This window comes from Embiotoca jacksoni, unplaced genomic scaffold, assembly GCF_022577435.1.
Source record: "Embiotoca jacksoni isolate LCO1_2020_lvr unplaced genomic scaffold, fEmbJac1.0.p SCAF_12, whole genome shotgun sequence".
NCBI lineage: Eukaryota > Metazoa > Chordata > Actinopteri > Embiotocidae > Embiotoca > Embiotoca jacksoni.
The window spans coordinates 5,144,845-5,172,500 of NW_027185252.1; the positions used below are offsets into that span (position 1 = coordinate 5,144,845).

General features: G+C 42.2%; 1 protein-coding gene across 1 annotated transcript in view; it reads right to left on the reverse strand.

Moving 5' to 3' along the window:
* The window catches only part of camkmt (calmodulin-lysine N-methyltransferase), a 102,390-nt gene that overhangs the window by 27,147 nt on the left and 47,587 nt on the right, over positions 1 to 27,656 (reverse strand). Inside the window, exons 4-6 of the mRNA XM_069144371.1 lie at positions 5,774 to 5,834; positions 3,836 to 3,887; positions 878 to 941 (exon numbers count right to left, since the gene is read on the reverse strand). Of these exons, the coding sequence (XP_069000472.1) occupies positions 878 to 941; positions 3,836 to 3,887; positions 5,774 to 5,834 (177 nt within the window). The remainder of the gene's footprint in view (positions 1 to 877; positions 942 to 3,835; positions 3,888 to 5,773; positions 5,835 to 27,656) is intronic.

The window sequence follows — 27,656 nt, forward strand, 5'->3', positions numbered from 1 at the left end:
GCTATTCTTCCACACTCCAATCCAGTCTGTGATTTCAGGGCTGAAACCCGACGGTTCGAACACGCTGTCTACTGTTGTCTCTTTGTGATACTGCCTCGAAAAGTCACTGTATAGCTACTGTAGGGCCACTTCATCTGGATCACAGCATGTAAGGGATTGAAATACCAGTATATATTATGAGCATTCATAATGGTTTCAACTGAAGCATCCTAATTAAGATGTTTTGGTGTTTAATTGGCGATAACAACTGATACAATTATTTATGACTGTTTAAACAATAACTATGCAAAGTAGGATATTACAACTTAATGGCCTGCAATTAGTTTATAGCTGTACATACACACTCAGTTGCAAATATATTAGGTACACCTAAATAAAATGAATAGAACAGTATTGCAATAAATCCTACAACACGACGGTCATAATGATCAGTTTTTGTGGAAACTGTTTGAGGGAGGTGTTGATTCAACTTTTGAAGGATATATTCTGTGGTGTGGTTGAACTGAACTGCATTAAACAAAGAGGCTTTTGCGATATATATTCTAACCTCATGGATGTAAATGTGGAAAAAACTAATGTTTTATTTAAAGGTAAGTATCCAACCTGTGATCACATGAAATTACAAATCAAACTTTTATGTCCAACATAAAATGTCTGAAAACCTCTTGTATCATGTAATCAATGTCATGTGAATTTATCCCATCACATCAATGAATTCATATGTGATAAATCTAAACAACTAATTGTCTACAATAGAACAAACTAAAGTATTCCCAGAAACAAATCAATGTGAATGCAGGGAAAAAAGTGTGAGCTGCAGGAATGAGGCAGAGATGGCGAGATAAACAGAGTCGGAGAGAGGACGATGAAAGGATACTCTGAATGGACTTCTCATTCCCATCTGATAGCAGAACTTCCTCCACGTCAGCACAAATGGCAACCTGAGAGACAGAGAGACAGGAAAGAGACGGAGAAATGAAACAACACAGAACAAAAGAACAAAACCAAAAAAGCACTCTTAGATGACGCAAACATCTGAACACAATAATGACATAACCATATCTACAAAGCTTCACTCTTGGCAGCAGCCCGCCCCACCCTTTTCTCTCCATTGCTCCCTCTCCTCCCTGCCATTTCCCTCTCTATCTTCACCCCATTTTTATGTCTGCATTATTTTAATCATTCAATCAAATCAGTCAATACTTTTATCATTGTGGCTAGCGGTGGGGGCTGCTATCTTGCTATCACTCTGTTCAGTAATTGCATTGTGACAGGGGATGATGGCAAGCGCAGAGCCTTTTCATTTGACGCTGGGTGTTTATCAGGCCGAGCCATCACTCCGTTCGCCGCTGTCACTCTGCACTCGGCTCACCAGGCCTGCCTGATGCCCTTCATATAACTTTGCGGCGGAGACTGAGAAAGAGAAGGAGGGAGACGGGAGAATGGAAAGAAAGCTTTTGCGCTGCAGCGCTGTATGTGTGTGAGGGAGATATAGATAGAGAGGTGTGTGCTTTACTATAACCTCATCTTTTTACATCCGCTTTTCTTTGCTGATGCTTTGTTTTATATCAGCAAGTGGGTGTCAGCCTGTCAATTTCTGTTAAGGAGTGTGTGTGTGTGTGTGTGTGTGTGTGTGTGTGTGTGTGTGTGTGTGTGTGTGTGTGTGTGTGTGTGTGTGTGTGCATATGCACACGGCTAAGTGTGGGTGCAAGTAGTTATTGTGTGGGTATGCACATTATTCTTACATGCAATATTGACTCGAATGGCATTATGTAGTGTTATCAAATGTATGAACATCTCTGAAACTAACAGAACACGTACACATACATGTGTTTCTCCACACAGACAAACACAGATGCACACATGTTCAGGCCCTGGAGGGTGTGTGAGGGGGTCACCGAGTGCTGTGTGTCCCACCACCATCTGCTCTAATTGAGGATGGGACCTCGAGGCCGGACCAGAGCATCCAGCTGAAAGATTAAGAGCCCAACCTGGCAACCCATGAGCGGCAACCTGTCACCCGCCACCACCACCACTACACCACACACATGCAGGGTCAGGCTAAAATACATTTGTGTATCTGAAAATTTCTCCTCTTCCGAGTGTAGCTGGGTAACATTTGCTGATTAGCACAACACGCACTACAATCAGGAATTATTTGGCCATAAACCAAAATATTGGGCAAATTGAAATTTTGACCTGATGACAGACGAGGAGGGTCTGCACCAAATTTGTCAATCCATCCAATCAAAACATTTTAATCCAACTAAAACCTGCTGTGGGCATAAGGCCAGCGCATCAACAACGTTGTTAAAACACGTCAGAGAACCATGTTGTGGCAATGCATGTGAAGTGAAAAGTTTGATCTGTGGGGGGTGCAAGATGTTTATGGGATCAACAAAGTTAGTTTGTGATCATAGTTCTCAAAGCAGAGCAGACAGCCAGGTTGAAGAACAAATGGTTACAAAATGAGCTTTCATACCCGCCAAGAGATGCCTTGAGGTTTTCTCTCTACACCCCACTGCATCTCTCCAATTGTTCGGATCCATCTGATTTCGAACATCACCAGGTAGATTAAAAATTAAATCTAATATTATCCTAGGTAGTTTGACCGAACACTGCCGCGGTACGTGTAAGAAACAAAAGGACGAGATTAAATCAGCGTGTAAAAATGATACAGAGCATGAAAAGAAATACAGAGAGGGACAAAAATCAGGGTGGAAGAGAGGATAACTACAGCAATATTTAATGAACTGCTCACATGGACAACAGAGAAAATGTGGTGAATGTGGTGTCAGTGACGGATGAAGGAGGGAGGAGATAAAGGAGAGGTGTGAAGGAAGGATTCCATCTCAAGCCACCAATGTCAAAACATGGTGTATTGACTGCCAAGAGATAAAACCCAGCTTTCACACACACGCACACACACACACACACACACACACACACACACACACACACACACACACACACACACACACGCACAAACACACACAGAATGGCATCTAACAGATCGATGGGACACTGACGCCTGCTATGTGGAGGGGCCCTTAAGACCCTGGCTAATAAACCCTATGGCTGACAGACTGCAGTATATCTGAGAGTGTGTGTGTGTGTGTGTGTGTGTGTGTGTGTGTGTGTGTGTGTGTGTCTGAGTGTGCGTGTCTGAGTGTGCGTGAAACATTCCAATGCTGGGCAGTTTATAAGACACTTGCTTGTTTATATATCTAGGCATCTCTTCTTGGGTTGTAGGGTGGTTGTGGTTCGTGCTGGTAAACACAATGAAAGCACATATTATAATCACTGTCTTATGGAAAAACTAATTCTATTAATCATATAAACCTTGTTCACATCTAAATACCTTACTTTTTTTTTCTAAATGAAAAAAAAAATTCATAAGTGCCTCCATGTAACACAAACAATGTAAAAATCATCACACTCAGAAAGTGTGTTTTATTTGGGAAACTTTAATCACAGTTTGCTCTTAATAAATAAGTGACAGGTGCCATGCTACAGCCCGGTCACGCCACAGCGTGTAATACACCCGTCAATCCACTAGAGGATATCGTGTCGGTACTCAATAAATGTCGTGTAAATTCAGAGTAGCGTAGACTTGTGAAGGTAATACACACACACACACACACACACACAGATCGGCATGTAAGAAGTGAATGATATTGTTTGAATAGGTATGGTGCCCATACTGTGTATATATTGACTGGTGAGGGTAAGTTTCATTAGATAAGTCAGGCCGTTTCTCCAGCAGAAATCTGTGTGTGTGTGTGTGTGTGTGTGTGTGTGTGTGTGTGTGTGTGTGTGTGTGTGTGTGACTTACCATGAGCCCACTGAGACAAGTCATACCTCCTCCTAACTCACACACAGCACCCCTGAGAGACAGAGAGGAAAAGGGAGGCAAGTGAGAGTGAGATTCACTTTGCTGAGCCAAACCTGGCAGTTTAGTACGAACACACACACACACACACACACACACACACACACACACACACACACACATACTGTACAGTAGATGCAAACAGATATAGATACACACACAAACGGGCATACTATCATGCACATACACAGTAAACACAGCAGGGTAAGAAATATCAATTCAACCATCAACCTGAAAGCTGAACACTGAACATTGAGAAGCACAAGCTCAATCAGCAGGAAATCTGAGGAACCAAACACACACACACACACACACACACACACACACACACACACACACACACACACACACACACACACACACAGATTCCCGTAGCTTGCATGCTCATTCAACCCCTCTCTCCATCCTCTTCCTCCTTTCATCTCCCTTTCCCCTCCATCTCTACCCCTGTCCTCTTTCATCCCTCCCTGCCTCCCTCCCTTCTCTCGCTGACCTTCACTATGCTGCTCTGATCAATACCCCTCTCTTCCTCGCCTCCCGCCTCTTGAATGTTAAAACAGGAAATCAAAGGGTGACGTTCCACCTTGAGTGGAAATCAAAAGTGCCTGGGTGCTTTTCAGCCCCATGCCACAGGGCAGGGCGATGCTCAGCAGACAAGAGCAGTGGAAAGAGCAGCACGGAACAACACAGCATGCCGTGGCAAGGTACAGATTGACACGAGCACCGAGCACTTACTGCAGGTCCCAATCACGGTCAGATTTGAGTGAAAGATGTGTTGCTGACAGGTTTTGTCGTGGTTTCTGCTCACTCTTTTATTCATTCAGTCCACTTGTTTGTGCATACATGTGCTGATTCTGCTGTTATGTCAGACACAGCCTCTCACCTGTCGGCTTTTCCCGCCAGTAGAATCACCTGACCTGCTTCTCCTCCCCAATCACCTGTTCCCTCCTCCCTCATTAGCTTCCTGTATATGAACCAGTCCGTTTCCACTTCTTGTCTGCCAGATTGTCTTTGTGGCATGTGCCTTAGCTTTCATCTCATCTTTACCTGCCTGTTTTGATCCTGATCATGTTTTTGACCTTGCTTGTGTTTTTGGATTTTGCCTTCAGCCACTTCCTTTTTACTTTGTTTGCCTGCTTGGACATTTACATCCTTGATTTTTCTCAGTAAAGACGATTTAACTTTTACACCTGCCTCCTGAGCTGTGCTATGGGGGTCCCTTCTTCTGAGAACCCAGGCAGGTTTTCTGCAAACTAAATATATGAACATTAAATGCTGTACTGTCAAATCGTAGATTAAAATATATATTAAATTGTAACGTAGAAGAAGTGACAAATTCTGGTGTAATAAATGTGTTATTATTTCCAAGGATGTTGCTACTTTACCCTCCAGCAAGTAATTTGTGTTTCCAATTTTCCCTTTAATTTTACTGAAGAGGAGAAATATTTTTAAAGTGAGTTTTCTAACCTTTTTCTACTGTAGTTTCCCAATCTGTCAGTGCAACAAACATAATTCTTTCAATAAGTTTGCACAGAAAGAATGAAGTCCCTCTTCCTCTTTTGTATCATAAAGCAATTTCCTGTAATGCAGCGGGTTTCATGTGGTAGAAAGAAAATGGTTGCGTGGAGGCCATTATATGCTGCCAAACTTTCTGAATGTCTCATTTGTTTACAATAGCAAAGCATTTTCAATATTTAAGTGGTAAAATTATGTCAAACTGTAAAATGAAAATTGGAAAGTGTGAAGGAGATAACAATACAGCCTGACTTGCAAAGAGACAGAAGTTTAAATTCAACATTAACAACAATACGGTAGCTTCTGATCTGTGTAATTAATCAAAGCCTTGGTTGTTGTTGTTTTTTTAAGAACAGAAGAACTCACTTGAACATTTGACGTTTCTGCAGACAGTAATGGGCCATCACCTCCTCAGAAGGCCACACACCTGAGTCAGAGAGAGAACAAGAGACAGTCACTCATTCACAATAACTGATGGTGCATTTCAGCGACAGATCTTACACATATCTAGCATCTCTCATGTGACAAAGTGCTTTGATCCCAGTGTCTAAAAAGAAATTAATATTGATATAAAACCCAAATAAAAACAATGAGCGTTCAGTGAAACATAATTGGATGCATTGTATTTTCCAGTCTGTGTTCATTTGCTTCTCTTGTGGTTTCCACCTTGCTTGTGATCCAAGGCTTCTCTGTCTGTTTGTCTGTCTATCCTAAATCCTTGCAACACACTCTGTTATTGGGCACGGTGTATGCATGTGTGTGTGTGTGTGTGTGTGTGTGTGTGTGTGTGTGTGTGTATGTGTGAGACAGGGGGTCCAGTGGGTGATAATCACTGCGTGCAGGCCTGTCTGGCTTATCACCTACTGTCAGCCCTTCTCCTTCTGCCGTGCATGTAACACACACTACCACACGCACACTTGCATGCTCTGTACTATTTCTCCTCTCTCAGCACACACACAGACACACAAACACACACAGACGCATACACACATCTTGGCAGTAGAAGAAGTAAACATTCATTTGAATAAAACTTCAGCTTTAATTTTTGCTTCTGGCTTTGAACAAGAAGGTTCGCCTTGGCGCCGTCTGTGTGTGTGCATATATGTATCTGTGTGTGTTTATATGATGGAGCTGTTGAAAAAAAAAAGAGAAGAGAATGAGGGGATGTAGAATGAGTTGGAGAAGGCAAGCAAGCGAGGGAGACAGAGATAGAAAATGAGTGAGGTAACGAGAGAAAACTGTGGAGGGAGCGTTAGAAGAGGAGAGAGAGAAAAGGTGGTAGTCGATATAATAAGCGGCTTACAGGCGGTCTCTCTTCACCTCATGGGGCAGACATCACTCCTCTCTCCCTCTCCCTCTCTGTGTCTATCTCTCTCGCTCGCTCGCTCTCTAACTCTCCTCCTTTCCCCCTCGCTCCGGTCCACTAAGATTAGCTCAAGCAAGCAGGATTTAATAATGCCTATTGATAAAATGTCCAAATATTCCTTTTCCCCATTAGAAAAAAAAAAAAAAAAAAAACACCCACACACTCTTTCTACATCTTGGCCTGACAGCACGCACACACACACGCGCGCGCACACACACACACACACACACACACATATACAATGACAGTCAGAGTGGCTAAACTGTGTGTGTCTACAGAGTGTCAAGACATGAAAGGCTGAAACACGGTGACATTTTAAATTTAATCTGTTATTTGCCTTCAGCCAGCAGCGTGTCACACGCTATGGAAAACGTTACATTGTGATGCTGCACTGGTCAGTGTAGCATTGGTCTACTGTATACAGGGCTGTTTGTTGTGCATATAAATGTTTTCTTTTATGTGACATTTTCCAGATTTAAAGGTTAAGGCTGGTGTCATTTTTTTTTCTTTTTTTTTCAAATCCAACAATGCATTACTCTTCTCTAAAATACTTTCTGGTTCCTCTACATTATCTGTGGATCAAAGCCCTCGTCCTATTCATTCCTGTTGAAGACATTCTAAAAAGTCGGTCACAGATAAAATTTTAAGAAAAGGCCAAGTAATTTATTAAAACAGCTGTAGTTTTTTTTGCAACGCTTGACAGGAAAAAACAGGGCATTTATAGGGGGCTATTTTCAGACCAGAAAGTATTTAAAGCAACCGAACAATGTATGACAACTAAACTACAGTGCAATAAAGAAAAGTATCACTCATTGTAATAGAGCGGCTCATTGTGTTTTTTTCTTTGTAAAGGATTTGATAACCACAGTAAGAATAAACTGTAACACAAGGTGTATCTTTTAATGATGAAAAAACACACTGTGTTGTGTGTCTTTAGCTGCACCCTGCTTCTTCCTTCAACTTTGACCCCTCCTCTTCTGACTGTGTGTGAAACATAATGACATCAGAGCAGGAATCTCTGCCCTGTGAAATGACAGTTTAGCCCCTCCCCTCTGCATGTCAAAACAGATGACACTTGACGTTCAGGGTCAACAGGAACATCTTGGGCAGGCGAACAGTAGAGGGTGGTAATGTAACATTAAACTGGGTGGGATCCACTATTCAGCAACACAAGCGGAAGAAATACGATGGCCCCTTCACACTCTCGTCTGCTGTTTCCTTTGGTTTTCATTCTGCTGATGATGTGTACGAGTCATGAGTGGCATCTAATCTTCCTGCCACCATCTCACCCCGAAACTGAAGAGGAGGAAGAATTCAGACTGAGCCTTGCAGTATCATTCTCTCAGGTGTCTCCACATCCTCACAGGGTTTTCTACATCTGTACATGTTAAACAAAAATGCAGCCAGGCCATCTGTGACTATGATATAAAGAAAAATAAGTCAAGTTAACACTGCGCTGGTCATGTTTTAAACCTTCTGCAAAGGGCTTGTTTCTCTCCTCTAACTGGTGCCCATACTCCCAGATTAACTTTTCCTCCAACAAATCTACGCGTGTGTGCACGAGTGTGTGAACACATGAATGCATGTGAGAGAGAGAGCGCAAGACAGCACTAAGTAATAAAGCTTTGTAAAGCATATGTGAATCTGATGGTTAATCCCCAACTCCAATAACATTAATAGCCCAGGGTGGTAAGAGCTGTGTATGTATGTGTGTGTCTGTGTGATGTGCATGCGCATGCTTGCATGTGTGATAAGTATGTGGCTGTTTTAGTGTGTGTGTGCCTCCCAGGCCGAGGTGCACTGTAGGAAATGAAAGGATCAGGACTAGAGAGCAGATTACTCTTCCTGAGGATAATGAAATTATTTCTCACCTTCAATTACTAGATGAGGAAAGTGTAGAGGGGTGTGTGTGTGTGTGTGTGTGCGTGTGCGTGTGTGTGTGTGTGTGTGTGTTTGTGTATGCGTATCATCTTAATATCGGTCCCAGGAACTAAACCTTGTCAATAGTGTTATCCTGAAAACCATATGTGTGGCTTTGGGATTGTGTGCCACACAGATCGTGAACTCACCTCAGAGTGTCTCCTGTTTGTTTACTGCGACACAGGAAAACTGTTTTCTGATCCAAAAAATTGTGCTTTTGAAAATGTAAAAGTATACCACATGTAGTGGCTTTTCACATCTTGTTGCACATGTGTCTATTTTATATGTCAAGAGGTTTGACAGCTTTACTCTCATACTATTTATTTTGTCCTATGGAGCACCTCATTCATGCTACTGTGCCATACAGCGGCACACTAAAAAGTATGAACATTTACTATTTTATTTTCGACTGCTGTCCGATCAATCTATTAATCTCTAGACATAAGAATTCACAGCATGCAACATGTGCGTGCATCCCCATACTCAGAGGGGAAATATGCAGTAGTGCAGCAGTAATAATAAGTGTTCATTCCTACAAGTTATTTATTTTCAATTGAATCTTCCAAACTTACTAAGGCAGAGAAGGATGTCCTGTTGTCACTGTAAAAATACTTTTTTCCAATGATATGACATAATATCTGACGGGAGGCAGGAAGAACCACTTCAACTGAATGTAAGGTATACAAGGTCTGCAAGCAGTTGCATGTTGTCCATGTTTTCTTTATGGTATGCTTGAAACGAGGTGTAAAGACATGACTCCTTCCCAACCCTATAAGCTTGAGGTTTATATACTAAGATACACAGTGTTAACAGCTCTGGAGGTGGGAGGCCTGCTTTGTTGCAGCTACCCACTGAATCGACTGTATAATGCCCATCTCCCAACCCCTCATCCCTTAACATCCTGGTGACCTGGGGTTGAAACCAGGAACTCCACAATTTATGGCAGCACTAATCTGACCTCGGTAGCTGTCAGTGATCACATGCACAAGGATGGAATTATCCATCTATCCCTCCGGTTTCTTTTAGCTGCTTATCCAGATTTGGGCTGTGGTGGGCAGCAGGCTAAGAAAAGTAACCTGGTAACCCAGGTATTCCCCACCTAAACCTCTCCGACCATGTTCTCCTGGTCTTCCTGAAGGATCTCGAGGCATTCACAAGCCAGGGAGCCAAGCTGGGCTGGAATCAGCTAAAGGGCTATTACAGGTGGTAATGCTGTCTCACTAGCTACACCAGGCAAAACAGTATTTGAGACAAGGCTGTTACTCTGTTCTCAGCACAAAGAACTAATTAAACAGAGCCTCAACACTTTCATTTAAAAGATAACAAGATCTGCTTAAGTTAGCTTATACTGAAAGCAATTTGATTGCTGCTTTTCAAACCATAAAAATGTCCTAATTCAAGCATTCTTCATGCCTTCCAAATGTTAAGACAGGTAGTTCCCTGCAGATCTGACATAGCCTAAATTTTCTCTGGCAACTGTAAATTGTAATGATATCCGACTAATATAAGCTACTGTATTTTCCGTTACAGTCTCAGGCTGTGAGTTATGAGCCACTGGTCAACAGCTTTCCTTAACGAGAAGAAATTTAGCTCAGTTTCTTTTATCTCCAGGAAATAAAATGTCTGTTTTCACATTTGTTTCACTGGCCTCAGTCAGGTCTCCTGCTGGGGACAGGATGCTGCTGTACAGTGCTATCGAAGAGATAAAGGAGGGGCAGGAGGACGAGAAGGAGGAAGGCAATGATCAGAGAGGAGAGCAACACTAACAGCAAGAGAATAGGGAGTATAAAAGAGCAGTGAGAAGGAATGTACGGGGAGAAATAGGAAGAGGAGATAGGGATAGAGGGAGGAAGGAAAGGGGGAAAGTTAGGTGAAAGTTAATATGGAGAAAAGAAAAGCAGGGGGAGGTAAAAGTAAAATAAAAGATGGGACATACAGCATCAGTTGAGAAATGACTGGATAGCAAGAAAAAAAAGAAAAGGAGTTAAAGATGCAGAGGAGGAGGAGCTAGAGGGAAAGAGGAGTGACAAGGCGAAAGAGGAAGAATGGGCAAAAGGAGGGAGGGAGGTGAGGAGGAGAGGAATGGATGGCGGAAAAAAAAGTAAAAGTAAGGAAGGGGAGTGAGCAAGAGAGGTGTCAAGATGGGGTTAAGTGGGCCATGATGTTGCTCTGTACACACGTTCGTGTGCACACACACGCACACACACACCTCTATCACGACTACATACTGATACACACAAAGACACACTTCTCTCAAACTCAAACACACACACACACACACACACACACACACACACACACACACACACACACACACACACACACACACACACAGTCTTTCTCTCCCCTCAGGCCCAGCGCATCTTCAGGCTCTGTGGCTCTCTGGTGGTGATCCGTCTCCACATTAAGCAAGGCCTCAGATAATTCCTAAGCCTCCTCCATGGCCGATCCAATAAGGGATAAGGCTCTCGGCTGGCCATGATCAACTGACAATCTGTCCTCTCACACGGCTACTTTAGTGGAGGCCGGGATTACCCCAACCAGCCAAGACAGGGTACACACAGTTCATAAGACCACGTAGCTGTGTGCATGTGTGTGTACTGTATGTGCCTGTGTGAGAGAGTGTTTGTCAGGACAGACGGAGACGGGCTGAAAAAGACTGTAGGTAAAGGTGTGTGAGCATGGATATATGCGCGTGTGTGTGCGTACGAGGTGAGAGAGCAGATTGTATAAGTTCAGGGGTCATAAAGTGACAATAAACAGTGACAAATCTCTATGATACTTAAAACAAATATGGTCCTATGGAAAAGGTCAACACTTTGACTGGTCGGATATTGAACGATGAACAATGAAAAAAATTTTTTCCAGGTACTATGCATTTAGGGCAAACCATTTTGATATACTTTACTAATACAGCAATATCTCCATCCATCCATTATCTATACCCACTTTATCCTGAACAGGGTCACGGGGGGGGGGGGGGGGGGGGGGGGGGCTGGAGCCTATCCCAGCTCACTTTGGGCGAAGGCAGGGTTACACCCTGGACAGGTCGGCAGTCTATCACAGGGCCAACATGTAGAGACAGACGGAAACAAAGACCATTCACGGTCTCATTCACACCTAAGGGCAATTTGTAGAACCACCAATTAACCTGAGGTGCATGTTTTTGGATGTTGGGAGGAAGCCAGAGTACCTGGAGAGAACCCATGCAGGCACAGGGAGAACATGTAAATTCCACACAGAAAGGCCCAGGCCCGGATTCAAACCCAGAACCTTTTTGCTGTGAGGTGACAATGCTAACCACTGCACCACTGTGCCGCCCAGCAACATCTCAACATTTTTTAAATGGAAAATGGGTTTTGCTGTCAATTTTCCATTAATTTTTTTTCCAATAATGCTACACTGAAGAGTGCATATTTTGACAGTGAAATCTGTAAGATCTGTGTCAAATAATCAGCACACAAGAACCTCCTGGTGTAATCACTGAGGCAAAACATCAAGTATTATAGAGGTTCTTCAGCCTAACAGGAGTCATCATGCAATCTATAAACTGCAGTTGAGTGTTCGGAGGCGGAAAAGGTACAGGTGAACAGATATAAAGAACTAAAATACTTATTTTTATGTTCGAGCATTTCAAAAGCAAAAAAAGCAAAATGATTTTTGGCCTTTAAGGACCTTCCACCCCTCATAAATCAGATTAGGTAATGCCTCATAAAAGCTTTAGCTATTATTAGCACAATGTTAATACTAATACCAATTATAAAATGATCATTCTGCCAAGCTGGTATGGTAAATACACATGCTGTGAATAGGCAGTTTAGATAGCCTTTTCGCCTGTCACCAGAGGAGCCGGGCAGTGTGTGATAAGCATCGACATTCTAGCCAACAGAGTCCGCCTTGGAGACACTCCTGATCCCTTTTTCCAATGGAATAGGCTCATTTTAGCATGCACTCACAAACACACAGCCGCACATTCACACAAACATGCACTCGCACACACGCTTGGAGGACTGTGCAGGGCTTCGATAAGCGTGGCCCTTCTCTCTCTCTCTCTCTCTCTGAGTAAACATCGTTTTGGATTAGGCAGAGTATAATGAGAGCAGGGGGCTATCTGCCCACCACGCCTGCATTGTGGCCCCCCGTTCCTCTCTGAGGGGGCCGGGACCAATCTTTACTCTGCTATTTATCCCCCTCCTCTGATAGCTTACTTATCTGCTGCAAAATGCCAGGGCTGACTGCCTGTCTAACCGCCCCTATAACCGTCTGCTTGATTCTCCTCCTGCCTGCCTGCCTGTCTGTCATCTTGTCTTAAAGCACGCAAAAGCATTAAGACAAATGCACGTCTATGTTTCATTTTATCTGTCCTCTACCTGTCCGTCAGCATTTCTGTCTACATGTCAGGCGCTTTTCTTGTTCCTGACCGAGCAGAGCGATAGTACACAGTGTGTAGAACGGGCGCGACCAAAATCGCACGATGCGACAGAACTTACCACTTTGGGAGGGCGTTTTGGAATATAGTGCGTGTTATAAAATGAGATTTGTCATGTTCTTGTGGCTAGGTGCCGGTAACAGCCGTGGCCAGAGGTGTTATGGTTTTTGGACAGAAGTATGTGCGCACAGAAGGACATTGACCAACTTGACCTTTGACCACCAAATTTTAATCAGTTGATTTTTAGCATTGGCTGATGTGTCGCATTCACAAGAATTGGACCGACCCTCAGGTCAGAGTGACCTATGACCACCAAAATCGAATGAGTTCATCCTTGAATGCAAGTGAAGATTTGTTCCAAATTTCAAGGAATTAATGCGTTTCGCAGGAATCCGATGGACCTGAGGTCGCAGTGACTTTTATTCTTTGACCACTAAAATTGAACCAGTTCATACTTGGAACCAAGTGAACATTTGTGCTAAATTTCCCTCAAGGCGTTGCTGTGTTATCACATTCACGAGAATGGAACGAAAAAAAAAACGGATGGACAGCAAAATGGAGAACCTGTGTCACCAGCACGTAGGCATAGTATAGAGCGTCCAGCATTTAGATGGCTGTTGGCGGATGCAACGTCTTAGAGTATATACACTTCTACATATTTGTACAGCTGTAACAATGACAAATACAGTAGGCCATTAATTATTAAGCAGAATATGTCAACCAATTCAATATTTAATTATGTTTAGGAAAACCAGGAGCGTATAGAGCATTTATTATTCATGCTGAATTTGAATGTTTGAATCTAAATAAAGAATTCTTTTGTTTTCTAGCGGATCATTCTACTTGGTGAGAAAACAGACTAAAGCAGCCAAACTGAGCTGTTTGTGTTCCTGATTCAATTGTCGAGTGAATATGACAATGTGTTAGTTGAAGGGGAAGCTTGACAACGTCATGACCTGGCTACCTTCACCACCTTTCCCATCATACCCTGCTCTTCTCGTGGACAATGAGCAGAGGCAGTGAGTGCATACTTGATTAAATTACATTTCGGTGCAACCATTGTCGGTATAGAGTCAGTATTCAGAGCAAAGGAATACAGAGGAAGTTAGGGATACAGTAGGTGAGTTGAACAAAGTATGGAGTAAGAAATAGAAGATGGAGTGAGATAGACTCAGCGGCACAGAATTACAGAGAGGAGGAACAATCAAATGAGAGAGGAGGGAATGAGATGTGAGGAGAGACAGAAGGAGACAGAAACAAAGAGGGGGTCTGACATGTGGCTAATAGACATATCAGCACTGAGGTGTGGGGTTTAGCTGGCAGATGAGAGCTTTGCAGAGCTTCACTCATTGATTAGCATACAGAGAGTGGCACAGGGCCATGTGACCACCCCAGATTATGTTGTGCACACGTGCACACACATAGATTGCCACAGATTGCATCTCTCCCCTTCCTTGGAGAAAGGAGAAAGGCAAAGATGTCAAATTACAGGGTGTCACCTGCACCAAGCTATCTAGTTTCTTGAATGTTAATGTACATAAACAATTAGGACAAGGGGCAGAGAAAGAGAGGGAAAAGAAAAGAAAAGAAAAGAAAAGAAAAGAAAAGAAAAGAAAAGAAAAGAAAAGAAAAGAAAAGAAAAGAAAAGAAAAGAAAAGAAACAAAGAAAGAAAGAGGAAGGTAGAAAATGAGAAATGGATGTAGGGAGGAGAGGAAGAGAAGAGTTGAGATTGAAATGAATGATTAAAGATTCTTGTTTCTTGGATTACGGAAAAAAGAATGAAACAATATAAACAGCCACGATGCTAACGCTGCCTTTTCTCCTTTTGGTATCCTCTCTGAAACAGAATCAGTATTTTCTGATTTACAATAAAGTCCAGTATGAGTGTATTTATCCATTCCACAGTCTTTAATCAACATAAATCAATTTTTTGTTGACAGAAATTTTAACTAACCAGTCTTTTAATGCAATTGTCACGCTATTTGACATAAAAAAAAAAAAAACACCAGTTGTTTCAATAATTGGTGGCTAAAAGCAGACAAACTTCCCAAATGAGTCTTATCTCCAAATAAATACAGTTGTGGACAGCAACAACAAACCAAAAGCAGCAGCTGTGTCAGCCGCTCTGTGATATCTGTGTAGATCTACAACCTCCGTGGCTGCTCAGTGTCTTCGTGCCGTTTTAAAACCAGTTTCTTACATAAATGTCATGTAGACATCAACAACACTGAATTTCATTCTAAATCCAAAATCACACACGGATAAAAGTGTGTGTGTGAATTGTAGATAAATGCTTAACTGGACTCAGATCAGATAAAATTTAAATGGATATTGATCTATGATGGGATCTTGGGTGTAAAAGCACAACCTTATTTGGAAAAGTCAACTTTTAAGCCGACTAGGGCTGCACCTAAGGTCTTTTTCATTATCGATTGATCATTAATTTTTGTCAACATGATGTGAGAAGATATAGAACAAAGCCTGTTATAATTTCCTAGTCAAAAGAGGCAGCTTTAAATGTTATATTGTTGTCTAAAAACTCAAAAATATTTAGTTTACACATCTAAAAGCAAAAAAACAGAACATATTAATGTTGTGTTGATCGACTAATCAAATGAATCATTGTAGGTCTACAACCAACATGGATGTGAGGTCTTTAAAATGCTCAGAAAAAACATTGTAACTCTGAACGTCTACGATTCCCATGACAACTGAGGAAACACAATCAGCTGGCAAAGATCAAAAACTTCACAACAGCTACTAATTAATTCTACCTTGAGGGTGAGATTGCTTTAGTGAACTACCACCTCGCTGGATAATGCCTCTATTACACTTGAGGCGGTCTATATAGCCAGTAATATATTTATGCAATTACTTTTCTCTACTTTATTCATTCAGGTTTTCTCATGAAGTTCAAGATCTCTTGTGCGAGGCAGACTTTGGTTTTTGAGATGTGACCCTCTGATTCTGTCATCCAGTAATAAGACTGACAGGAAATGATAGCATGAACTGGTACATCCACTCCACTGTGACTCAGTACGGGTTTATGACTAAAACAGGGTGTGTATTATTTAGGGTGAAAACATGCCTCCACCTAAGAGTGTTTGTACTCGAGTAGGAGACGAATGAGTTGCGTTCCAGAAAGTTATAAAAATTCAAAGAGGGAAGCAACTTAGAGAGGGAGACAAATATATATTCAAGATGAGTGACAGAGACGAGGAGTGGGAGAGGCAGTAGGGAGACAGAGGAGCATCCAGTCTGCCCGACAACTGCACTGATGTCTTAAACATGAGAAAAGAGATTTTCTATCTCGCTGAAGAGGTGCTGAAAGAAAAAAGGAGAGGGAGGAAGACATAATATGGAAGAGAGGTTATAGGGACCAAAGGGAAGGGTGAAGGAGGTAAACATGAGGGGGCTGATCTGTTTTGGTTTGAAGGACAATGCTGCTGAGGAACAGATTGTCAAATTGAGGGAATTTGTTTTAACTATGTAAACTGAAAAGGGTCTCGCATCCAAATTCTGTCTGCCTGCGATGTGTACCGCTTCAACCAGTGATTATTTTCATTGTTGGAAATTCTATTGTGAATTAATTTTTTAATTCATCAAACAATTTCCAAAAGCCCAAGGTGACATCTTGAAATCCCTTATGTCTGATTAACAGTTCAAAACGCAAAGATATTGAGTTCACTATCACTGAATATTAAAGCTAAAGCTTTTTTGATTGAAAAATAGGTTAAACAATGCCACTTTTGTCACGCTTTTTGGTTACAATCTGGATGTTATCATTGATTTGTCAAAGAGGTGATACTGTATGTGGTGGATGAATGCTTGAGATATGAGCAGCAATGTGTAAAACATTTAGTGTGGAAAACATTCAGGGAGAGATCTTAAGAGGACACTGTTTCACAAAGATGATTATCGATATAAGCTTCTGACCATTCCAGCCCATGATTGGCCAACATGAATCTGCCCAGACTGAATTTATTATCTATCAATCACATATTAGGTGGCTCGCATGTTGAGTTGAGCAGCTAATTGTCCAGCGATGCCCTTGTAATGGCTTGTTAGTAGGGCTGGGTATAGTTAAACAACTTCTGATACCATTACCAATACCAATACCTTGACTTTGATACCTGTTTATGAGTGATACTTTTTTCTATACCAATATTATAAAATCTCTATTTAGAAAAAGGAAGTTACATTATACATTACATATACAAATCTTTAGTTTCAATGCAGAGTAGAGGGAGAGAGTGTAAGCCAGGTTATTTTCAGTTACTACAATTTACCCAATTTTTCCTAAACACCTCACATGCTATCAGTAGATGTTAGCTAGGCAGCTACACACAAAGAATCCATTAATTATTGCAGTTCAAGCAACTCAGACAGAAGCGGCCGAAATTTGTTTGAAAAAGCTGAAGTAAAGTATTCTAACGTAAGAGTTCCCAAAGTTGAAAATAAGTGATTTTATCGACGTGGGTGGGCCACCCGAGTTGTGTCTACGTACCCGATGTATCAAAATTTGGTACCAAATGACAAGGGATTTTTTTTGTTTGTAGACAGTACTGAAGCAATTCGGTTGGTGCCATAAAAGTATCAGAGATCGGTAACGAGCCTTACTTGTCAGCTCTCTTTTTTTTTTTCTTATCGGGTTCTGCCTACTCCTGAGAAGTTGTATTTTGTAGTAACACTGACCTGAACTGAATCACCTCATTGATCCAATACTTAATCTGGTCTCAGCCCCGCCATTGAAGAAACATTGGGAAAATTGCAACATTTTGAGGATGACAAGCGAAGCCAAGTACCATGAATGACTGGCAGTAAGTAAATTAAAATGCTTTCACATTCAGACACGCAAAAAGAAGAACCCACACTGGTCTAAGACTGATGGTGAGGGAAGGGTGAAAGCAGTTATGGGAAGGTGAGAGCAGGATAAGAAGAAAGTTAATGGGGTGGATGGGGTGAGTTTGACAGCTACAGGTAAAGATGATTCAAACGGGTGTGAGCTGTGGTGACTGGGTGTTAATTTGGGAGGTTCAGAAGAGGAAGGAGACCCCTGGGCTCTCTGTCACTCTCTCACTTTCTCACTCTCAACTGAAATAAACTGCAGAGCAACGAACTCGCCGTGAGGGGCCAGTGAGTGTGTCCACATGTGATACAGCAGTGACCGTGCGTGTTTCCATCCGAGTTAGTGTCTGTATGTGTATTTGCATTTGTGTGCGGGCGCGCGCGTGTGTGTGTGCGTGTGTGTGTGTGTGCGTGTGTGTGTGTGTGTGTGCGCGTGTGACGGGCTGCCTGAAGGCTCCCTCTGTGTGCAGGCGTTTCATTGGAGAGGCAGATGAGCGGGGCAGATATCCTGGGGCGGCCTGGCACTGGCCAGAGCTTTATCTGAACTGAAATGATTTTAGCACTCCGTTTTGGAGCACTAACCCAGGAGCAATGTCAACCCTTCCTCCTCCTTTTTCTTCTGCCTATCCTCTACTCCTTCCTTCGTCTTTTTCTCCGTCACTTTGTAATTTCCTCCACTCTGCAGCTAGTTATTCTCTGATCCCCTCCTCTCATCTGTCTTTTTCTATCTCTGGCTGGCTGTTGGCTTCGAGATCAGGGAGAAACGGTTAACGACAAAAAATATTTTATATTTGCAAACTATATTCTCCATTTATTTTAGATTTTTTTTTTTATTTTGTTCGGTTGTGTTTCATTAATACTTTGCTTTATTTATCGTTAGAGACAGACAAAGAAAAAAACAGTAGTTAGACAGCACAGAGATTGAAATTGTGCATTCAAGTCAAAGGCTTTAACTAATATAAATGTTCATATATCAATCATTTAGTCTGTGAAATAAAAAAAAAAAACAATGACTATCACAAATCTCCACTGCCCAATTTGACCAACAGTTTAAACTATTTCCATCATTGAAGAGTCAGGAAACCTGCAAATATTCCAACAAAAACTAGTAAAGCTTTGACATTTTTCAATTAAAATGACCCCACCTCAGCAAAAGAGAAGCAACATCAAAGGTATTACACAGATTTGCTGCCAACAGAATCTCAGAGAAAGATTTAAGAATTAATAGATGCAGTCACACACCTGCTTTGCAGGAATCTTGACTAAAGAATATTTAAATACCAAAAAAGTTTGAGTTTTAAGCCACATTGGAAAGCTTCTTTTGCGTATCTGTGGCTGACAATGTCGCATGACTTCCTGTCTGTAAAATGAGGTAGGTTTCTCAAACCCACCTGAATCAGCTGGCAGGAAACACTGACATTAAAGCTCTGTTCACCACTGGCATTAAAATGCATCTTGTTTGATCCGATCACAACTGAACAACTCAAAGTACAGGTTTCAAAGCACCCACGACGCATTGAGGATGTATTGAAAGCTGATTGCTCAGACCACATTCGGAGGTGGTCTAGTGCAAAACAACAAGAGAAAACCAGTTGTTTTGACAATTTCCTCTTCTTTTAATTTCCGGCACACTCGGTACAGGAACTGCACTGCTGCCTTCCAGCCTGCGTTAAAAACAATAACCGTTTGGCAAATGGAAACGATGTACGCGTTTATTTGAATACAGAGCCGGGGAGTGAGATCAGTGAGAAGTGACAGTGAGAAACGGTCACTTAAGACGCATGTGGAGACGCATTCCAACCCCAGGTGTAAACAGACGTACTTAGAGCTCCCACTTGTGATCGGATCACCCAAGATGCCTGTTAATGCCAGGTGTGAACGAGGCCTAAGTGGCTTTCCATTGCATTTTCCCAGTAGGAGGCTGGACATTCAGACTTTTCTAGTTGTCAGGAATGCCACGACTAATCCAAGTGGAGCCTCCCTCTCCCTCCACCTCCCACTCCGAGCCTCACATATTCATTGACCTTACGAAATGTCCCTTATTTCACGAGACTCACAGGTAGAGGCACGCCTGTCATCTGCAATCAGAGCCATTATCACACTGGGCTGATGGCTAGGGCCCACCAAGAAACAGTGGCGCAGATGATACCTTTCCCACTCCTACTCTTTCATCTCACCTCCCCAATCGCTCTCTCCCATCTCACCCCACCACCACCACCATCACTGTTCACCACTCTCTCTTGCATTTACCTCGGCTGCCACATGGGGAATTAAGTGGTATTACGAGGAAAGGCTTCTAGCTGAGCTTAACAGCATTACATGAACAGGTAATATACCCTGAGATTGTGTGTGCGAGAGAGAACAAGGGGGAATAGGTGGAGGAAAGAGGTGGTCTTATGGGTGTGAGAGAAAGACAGAGTAGGAGATAGAGAAAAAGACAGAAAGAAAGAAAGAAAGGGAGTCTTAAGTGAATTGTCAACTCAAACGCTCTAATTGCAGTGAAAGCTCTGGACAAAGAGCACCCACGGACGCCAACGGAGCACACCCTGGGGCACCGAAAGGCCACTTAGCCCTCTCCAACTCCCCCTCTGGCTCCTTCTATCTGCCTCTCTCTTGTTTTCTCACTGTATACAGTGGCAGGTCTCTTCAAAATAATACCTTCCACAACACCTTAGCAAGAAAGGGAGGGAGACACAGAAGAATGGAAGAGAAAGGGAGTGTATATGTGTATATATATATATATATATATATATATATATATATATATATATGTCTCTACATCAGACTTTTTCTTAATGCAAGTTTAAAAGTGACAGGTCATTCATGACTTTGGAAATGGCTATTTGAAATTTGCCAGAGTGTGCGTTTAGGGTGTGGGATTGTACACTTATTAGATGTGCATCCCAGGCCAGAAGTCACACTGTAATCACATGAAAAGAAAACTTTACACAGTACAAAGATTCCTGCTCCTGAGCGGTTTGGAGGAGTTTCTACCGGAGCCCACGCTGGCGTCCACGCTGGCCCTCAGCAGCTCTGCAGGACCTCCACTTTCCATAAAGCACATAGGCAGATCACTGGCTCCCCAGGGCTAGGCAGCCATGATGGCTCTATTCAACAGTCCTACTAATGCTATGCTGATTGTCTGAGCACAGCTAGCATGTTGTGTGGCTAAGCACAGGTCATTTCCTCGTTTCCCCAATGTCTCTTTTCAGATGTCCAGGCAGGGAGGGCCTTTGCTGGGCCGATGGGGAGCCACTGATGGTGACTGAAGGTGGAGGTTTCTGCATGCAAGAAGTCAAACTGAAAAATCACAATGGTGCGCACACACACAATCAGTGGAATGCATTCATAACACATGACACAGAAATAAAATAGAATAAAAATGTCTGCAGAGCCACAAGTAAAACACACCTCAAAGTTGCTTGTGCCCCCTTCAGAGTGTGCCCATTGTGCAAAGTGACAAAGGGGCACTCATACAGCCATGAAACATAATGGATGCAGCCCCTTCGTCCACTATTGTATCAGGACGACTTGTCCACACGTGTGTGTGTGTGTGTGTGTGTGTGTGTGTGTGTGTGTGTGTGTGTGTGTGTGTGTGTGTGTGTGTGTCTATGATGGCTCAATTGGAGCGAAATGTTCACCTGTGCTTTAAAAAATATCTCCATCTTTCATCTTGCTTTACAGACACGACCTTCTTTGAAAAGTTTGAAGTACAAAACATGACACATGTTATCTGTTTATGAAAAAATGGGACAGATTTACTCAAAAAAGTTTTAGAGACAGTGGCCAGTGTCTCTGACACAAAAATATAAATCAGGGAAGGATGAATGTGAATTTTTGGGGGGTAAGTTTTTGCCCTTTTTTTTTTGGTGTTTTAAGGTTTGTTAGTTTGGTCAGGTCAGGATTTAATGGTTTTTAAAAGTCTGTTCTTTTTCTATTGAAGTTTCAAAGTGTTTTTTATGCAATATATAAACTATATATTAATGTATATTTTCAGCTATTTGGAAATAATGATCAATTGTATCCCAATGTCATTATTGTTTCCTTTTAAACTGCAGTGAAGGCCTTTTTTTCCCATAAAACAACTGAGAAAAAAGTTACGGTGCAGAGAAGCAACTGTGATGAAGTCGTAGTCTAGCTCATGGACACTCCTTCTTGCCCATATATTGTAAGGAGAGTTTTAATGGAAGTTTTGATACTTTTTCCAGTGAAAGTGGGTCCTTATTTTAATCAACTGAAACTTAGTGGAGGGCAGTAACTATATTCTGCTGTGATTGATGAGCAAGCTAGAAACTTTTTAGAAACTACAGCAAATAAGAGTTGGGAAAATGACATTTACTTTTTCACTAGAGTCACAGTTTCTGTTGCATGTGCTGTAGTTTTTAGATAATCTAATCAGAACTGCCCTGTAAACATTTTTAGAGTGCAGAACAAAGATTTGTCTCGTTCTTTAAAAAAACAAAAAAACTTCACTTTGATAAGTTCCCAACTGTAGAGCAATTTAGTTTTGATGAGCTACTCAAACAGAAGACAAGCCACTGCCTTTCATAGAACACAGGACACGTTTCAGCACAAGGTTTGTTTTTACGAATAAACAACACTGAAGGTCAGAGAAAATAATTTGGCGTTTATTTTGGAGCAATGTGCATGAGTGTAAAAGATGGGGAACGAACAGAAAAGAAGGAGAGACAGATGGCGTGAAAACAAGAGAAATGTCTGAACCTGACCATCTAATACGTAGTAAAAGTGCATTAAGGCATTATTTGTTTGTGTTCACATCATATAGGGTTTACTGCACTGTGTTACAGCAGAGGCACACTGCTCTGCCTGAAGGACTGCCTTTCCTATTATTATTAGATAGTATTACACTGATATTAGACACTTTTATTAAATATAACGTCTCTGACGAAAGATCAGACACTGGCATGATATAGCAAAGGCTATCTTTTTGATAATGAATTAGGCAGCTATTTACACTGTTATCAAGTAACTAAACTGATCTCAATCTGAGATGCATTAGAGTCAGTCGGATTCCACTCAGCAGGTGACAGCGATTGATCAATAACTTCACAGTTTGCTTCACTGTAATTAATCAAAGCAGCACGCCACAATATCTGTTTCTCTACTACTCAAATTATGTTTAGTCTTGAAATGTCCTCACAGATATCAACACAACTGGAAAGGAAGGCAACTAAACTACATGAATTGAATAAATTATGAATTTTGCGGCAGGACCCTGTTGTGTTGTTTATGTTTTGAAACTCATTACAGTTTAACAACTGAGGCTTTAAACATCAAACCTGAGCTGGGAGGAGAGTTTGGAGGTTGACGGATGCTTTTGGTCACAGGAGCAAAGTCAGAGATTGTATCGTTCAATGTGGCAAGATACAAATGTGGGCGTCATGGGGTACTGGAAACATCTGAGACTGCTGAGATTGCTAATGATCACACATGCAGCGATTTTTTTTGTGTGTGTGCGTTTTTGTTATTTCTATCTTTCTTTTGGCTGATGATGTAGGTTTGACTGACTTGTACTGTTTGATAAGTGACATTTGTGACAGAGGCAGGCAGACAATAGCCCACTGTCAGAGCCTTGGGATGAGTGGGAGGGAGGAAGAGCGCACATTTACTAACACACACACACACGCACACACACACACACACACACACACACATACACACACACACACACAGTCAGGGTCAGTAATTGAGTGGGAGGGATAAGCTCTCCTCATTCTTTCTTTCTGTTTGCCTGCCTGCCTGCCCCCCCCCCCCCCCACACACACACACACACACCCCGCTCTCAGTCGCTTTCTGTCTCTCACACACACACACACTGTAATACACCAGTCACCCCATCATCACCCAACAAGACCAATTTGTCGCCACAAGTTCCCATCAGGGGCAGGGACACTGTCAGCTGTCAGTCAGAGCAGGCGAGCCCTGTCATTGGTTTGGTAGTCACCCGTGGTTACAGACGGCGGTGCTTAGTTCTCGAGATGATTTACTTTTAAGGTAGGAAGCGCCCCAACGTCTGCACATATACACACACAGGGCCGTGCTCGCACACACAAATGCAGTCTAAATTTGCTGAACACAAAAATACAAACTCCTTTTCCCACATTCATCCACACAAACTCACGCACACACAAAAAAACAGACACACAAAATAGGCTTTGAATAAAAAAAAAAAAAGCAATATAAGATAGAGAATAAAAATGCATTGGTCCTGCCCTGTATCAGACAAAACAGAGCGACACTGAGATTAAGCGTCATACAGCTGAGAGGGGGAAACAGAGATGTGAATAGTGAAAGGCCAGATATCATCCATTCATTTTAAACAGGGGTGGGTGGTGATTGAGCGAGCGAGGCTGCGAATGAATCTGTGTGCGCGTGTATGTGCGTGTGTTTGCATTCTGGCCCCAGGGTCGTAGCGAACACATTGACACAAAATAAACAGCGCTCAATCTCCCGGCCTGTGATTGCTGCTCCGGTGTCAAGATAAGTCCTGGGCTGGTGGCAGCCGAGACCGGCCGTTAACTCCACAATAGACGCAGAGAAACACCGAACATTGACATCTGACTGACTTTGTGTCTGCAGTTAGCCTCCCTTTACTAATACTATGTCAATGCAGGGACTGTCTTGGTAAACTACAAACGCTGTAATCAAGCTGCGGCTCGGAGTTTGCAGTTTGATGCGGTTACAACATAGATGGAACCAAACCAGCTGATGTGTCAAATATTACTCAAACACTGCTCTTCTACTGACAGACTAAGATTACAGGAGTTTACAAATTCTCGCCAAATTTTAATTGTGCATGTAATAGACCCACGAGGAGAAATGTCACACATTTGATTCAGGCTAATCACACAAAAAAAATCTTTGCAAATTGTGTTTGAAATTAGACATTAAAGTCTTACACACTTACACTATAAACACTCTTCTTTCTCATGAGAACACACTCTCATTCACCTGATAGCTTTTTTGAAAACAGAAAAGGCCAAGTTCTCTTGAACAAGCCTCAGTGGCTCCAGGTATTTTCATAAAGAAACAATGCTGATTTCTGAAAACAGTAAAAACCTGGTTTGAAATTATTTGACCAAACCAACTCTGCCAGCAATTCAGGAACGGTAAGATTTTATCTGCTCACATTAACAGATACTCTGTGCAGAACATCATCTTGACAATAGACTGTAAATAACAATGGATGGAGTCTCTGGTTCTGAAAAGCGGAAGTGACAGTGCAATACGACCGAGGGCCACTAGGGGCTGGCTTCAAAAAAACCTGGCTCCAATAGACTCCAATTCAAAAAGGGTCAACTTCAGTCATGAAATACAAAATCAATGAATTTTTTTCCACAAGACAGATCCGCCCCTCGCTCCCCCCTAGCCCGTCAAAATATGGTTGCTTCTGGATCCAACAAATTAAGATGGCACCACTAGACTCACGTCACAAACCAAACGACGACCTTACAATGGGCTGCTACTTGGTCTTGATCAAAGCTCCAGATCAGATTTTTCCCACAATTGCAGGGACGAGGAAACTTTATTTGCAATCTAAACCCTCGAGGAGCCTTCTCTAAAAATAAGTGGTCTAAACAATATATGGGAGAGAAATTAGAGAGGGGGTTCAAAAGGAACAAAAAAATGACCTCCCTCTCCTGGGCCACTAGGCACCCACCCATCCCCTAGAAATGAATATTTCTCATCACCATATGAATATTGCAGGCGTGACAAGTGCGTGTAAACACACACAGGCGGAGTGCTCAAATCCACTCACTGGGAGCTATTAAGTCGTCAAGCAGCACAGAGAGGCTGACAGAGGAACGACGAAACGGCGCGCAAGTATGTGTGTACGGTGACAAGGGAGAGAAACGATGTGGCAGGCCACTGAACAGAGCATCCACACACACACACACACTCACACACACACACACACACACACACACACACAGAGAGAGGGAAAGAGTGGACAAGCAGTCAGAAAAAAAAAACAAGGAAAAGAAAGAAAGAATTCCTGTCAGACTGCTAATTTTACTTGTCGCAGGAAAAAAAAAAAAGAAACACCCAACCCGTGCTCAAACTGTCAATGTCAACTCAAAACCCAGAGGAAGGTGTGTGTACACGTGTGTGTGTGTGTGTGTGTGTGTGTGTGTGTGTGTGTGTGTGTGTGTGTGTGTGTGTGTGTGTGTGTGTGTGTGTGTAGGGTAGAAGGGGATAAGAAACATGTGTGAACAGGATTCAAGAGGAGAAAAGACAATGTGCACAGTATGGTTTTGTGCAGCAGGTGTGCGTGAGAGCCCTTTTTGAGATATTGTGGCATCAAATGTGTGTGTGGTGTGCACAGGCGCGCAAAATAACTCAGATGGTACTTGCCAACTTCCTGATGTCAGGTTCAATAAGGCTGTTCACTCAATACGGCGGCGTGTGTGTGTGTGTGTGTGTGTGTGTGTGTGTGTGTGTGTGTGTGTGTGTGTGTGTGTGTGTGTGAGTGTGTGTGTGTGTGTGTGTGTGTGTGTTGTGGGTGTCTGTTGTGGGTGTCTGTTGTGGGTGTCTGGGGAAATAGCAGGCTGCTTCCTCTGATCAATGAAGAACATGCCAAATTGAAACTGGTTCGTCTGTCTAATAATAATAATAATAATAAATAGTAATAATGTATTCATCTGTGCTCCTCTCTCTCTTTCTTGTCATCTCAAATTTATACTCTCCATCCATCTCGGTCTTTCCTTCATTCTATCATTTACCAGACAGAATTATTTCCCTATGTGATGTCTTTTGTCAATGGAGGATTTTTTTTCTGAGTTTTTCCTGCAGGTATCTCTGGCTCTGCATGTTTCTAATTCCAGCTTCCAACTTGTTAAATTGCCATGATTTGTTAGGCTCTGGGGAAATGAATCATCAAACCTTTTATACAGTTTAGTTTAGTTACGTGACACTTACTGACTTTACTTACTGATGAAGAAACAAGAAAGGCGCCAGAGAATACTTAATGGTTTGTTATAACAAGAAAAGTTTCTTGGAAAAGCATTATGAAACCATAATGACTTATGGAAAACAATTATTGACTTTGTTTTTCATGAGAAATTGAATGGGAGTCTATGGAGCTAGGAACCCCGAGTGGCTGACAGTGGTACTGTAGTTTTTAGCATTTTCACATCGGCCTCACTTGTCAGACACAGAAGCACGTCTGCTTTCATACACAGTTTATGTGTATGTACATTTTGCTACATGCTTGAGATATTAGCTGTTTATCATAGATATCCAATACTAAAAAACACACATCCTATGTCGATTGCTCAAAGAAGGATCGTTTTTGAGGGGGTTCAACCTCTGTGGTGAGAATTTTGCAAAGTTAATGTAGCTTCGTCTCAGCGACACGTAAAGCAACTGTGAATAAATGTTTTGTTTGGTGGGTAGAACTGCAGATTTGAGGAGCTCAAATGAGCTACTTGTGTCTGTGTGTCAGCCATTTGTTCCTTGGTTTTTTCATTTTCTCATATCATTGAATGAATGCCACTTAAATTCACCTGATTTAGGGGTCATCTCAGCAGTTTAGGAAGGTTTCACAAACCAAACCAAGCAGATTCAGCTGTGACATCAGCCGGTAAGTGGGCCAGGGGTCTATCAGTCAGCAGATCTGTTGGGCTTGTAACCTGCGGCGACAGGTCCTTAACGCTCCGCGCGG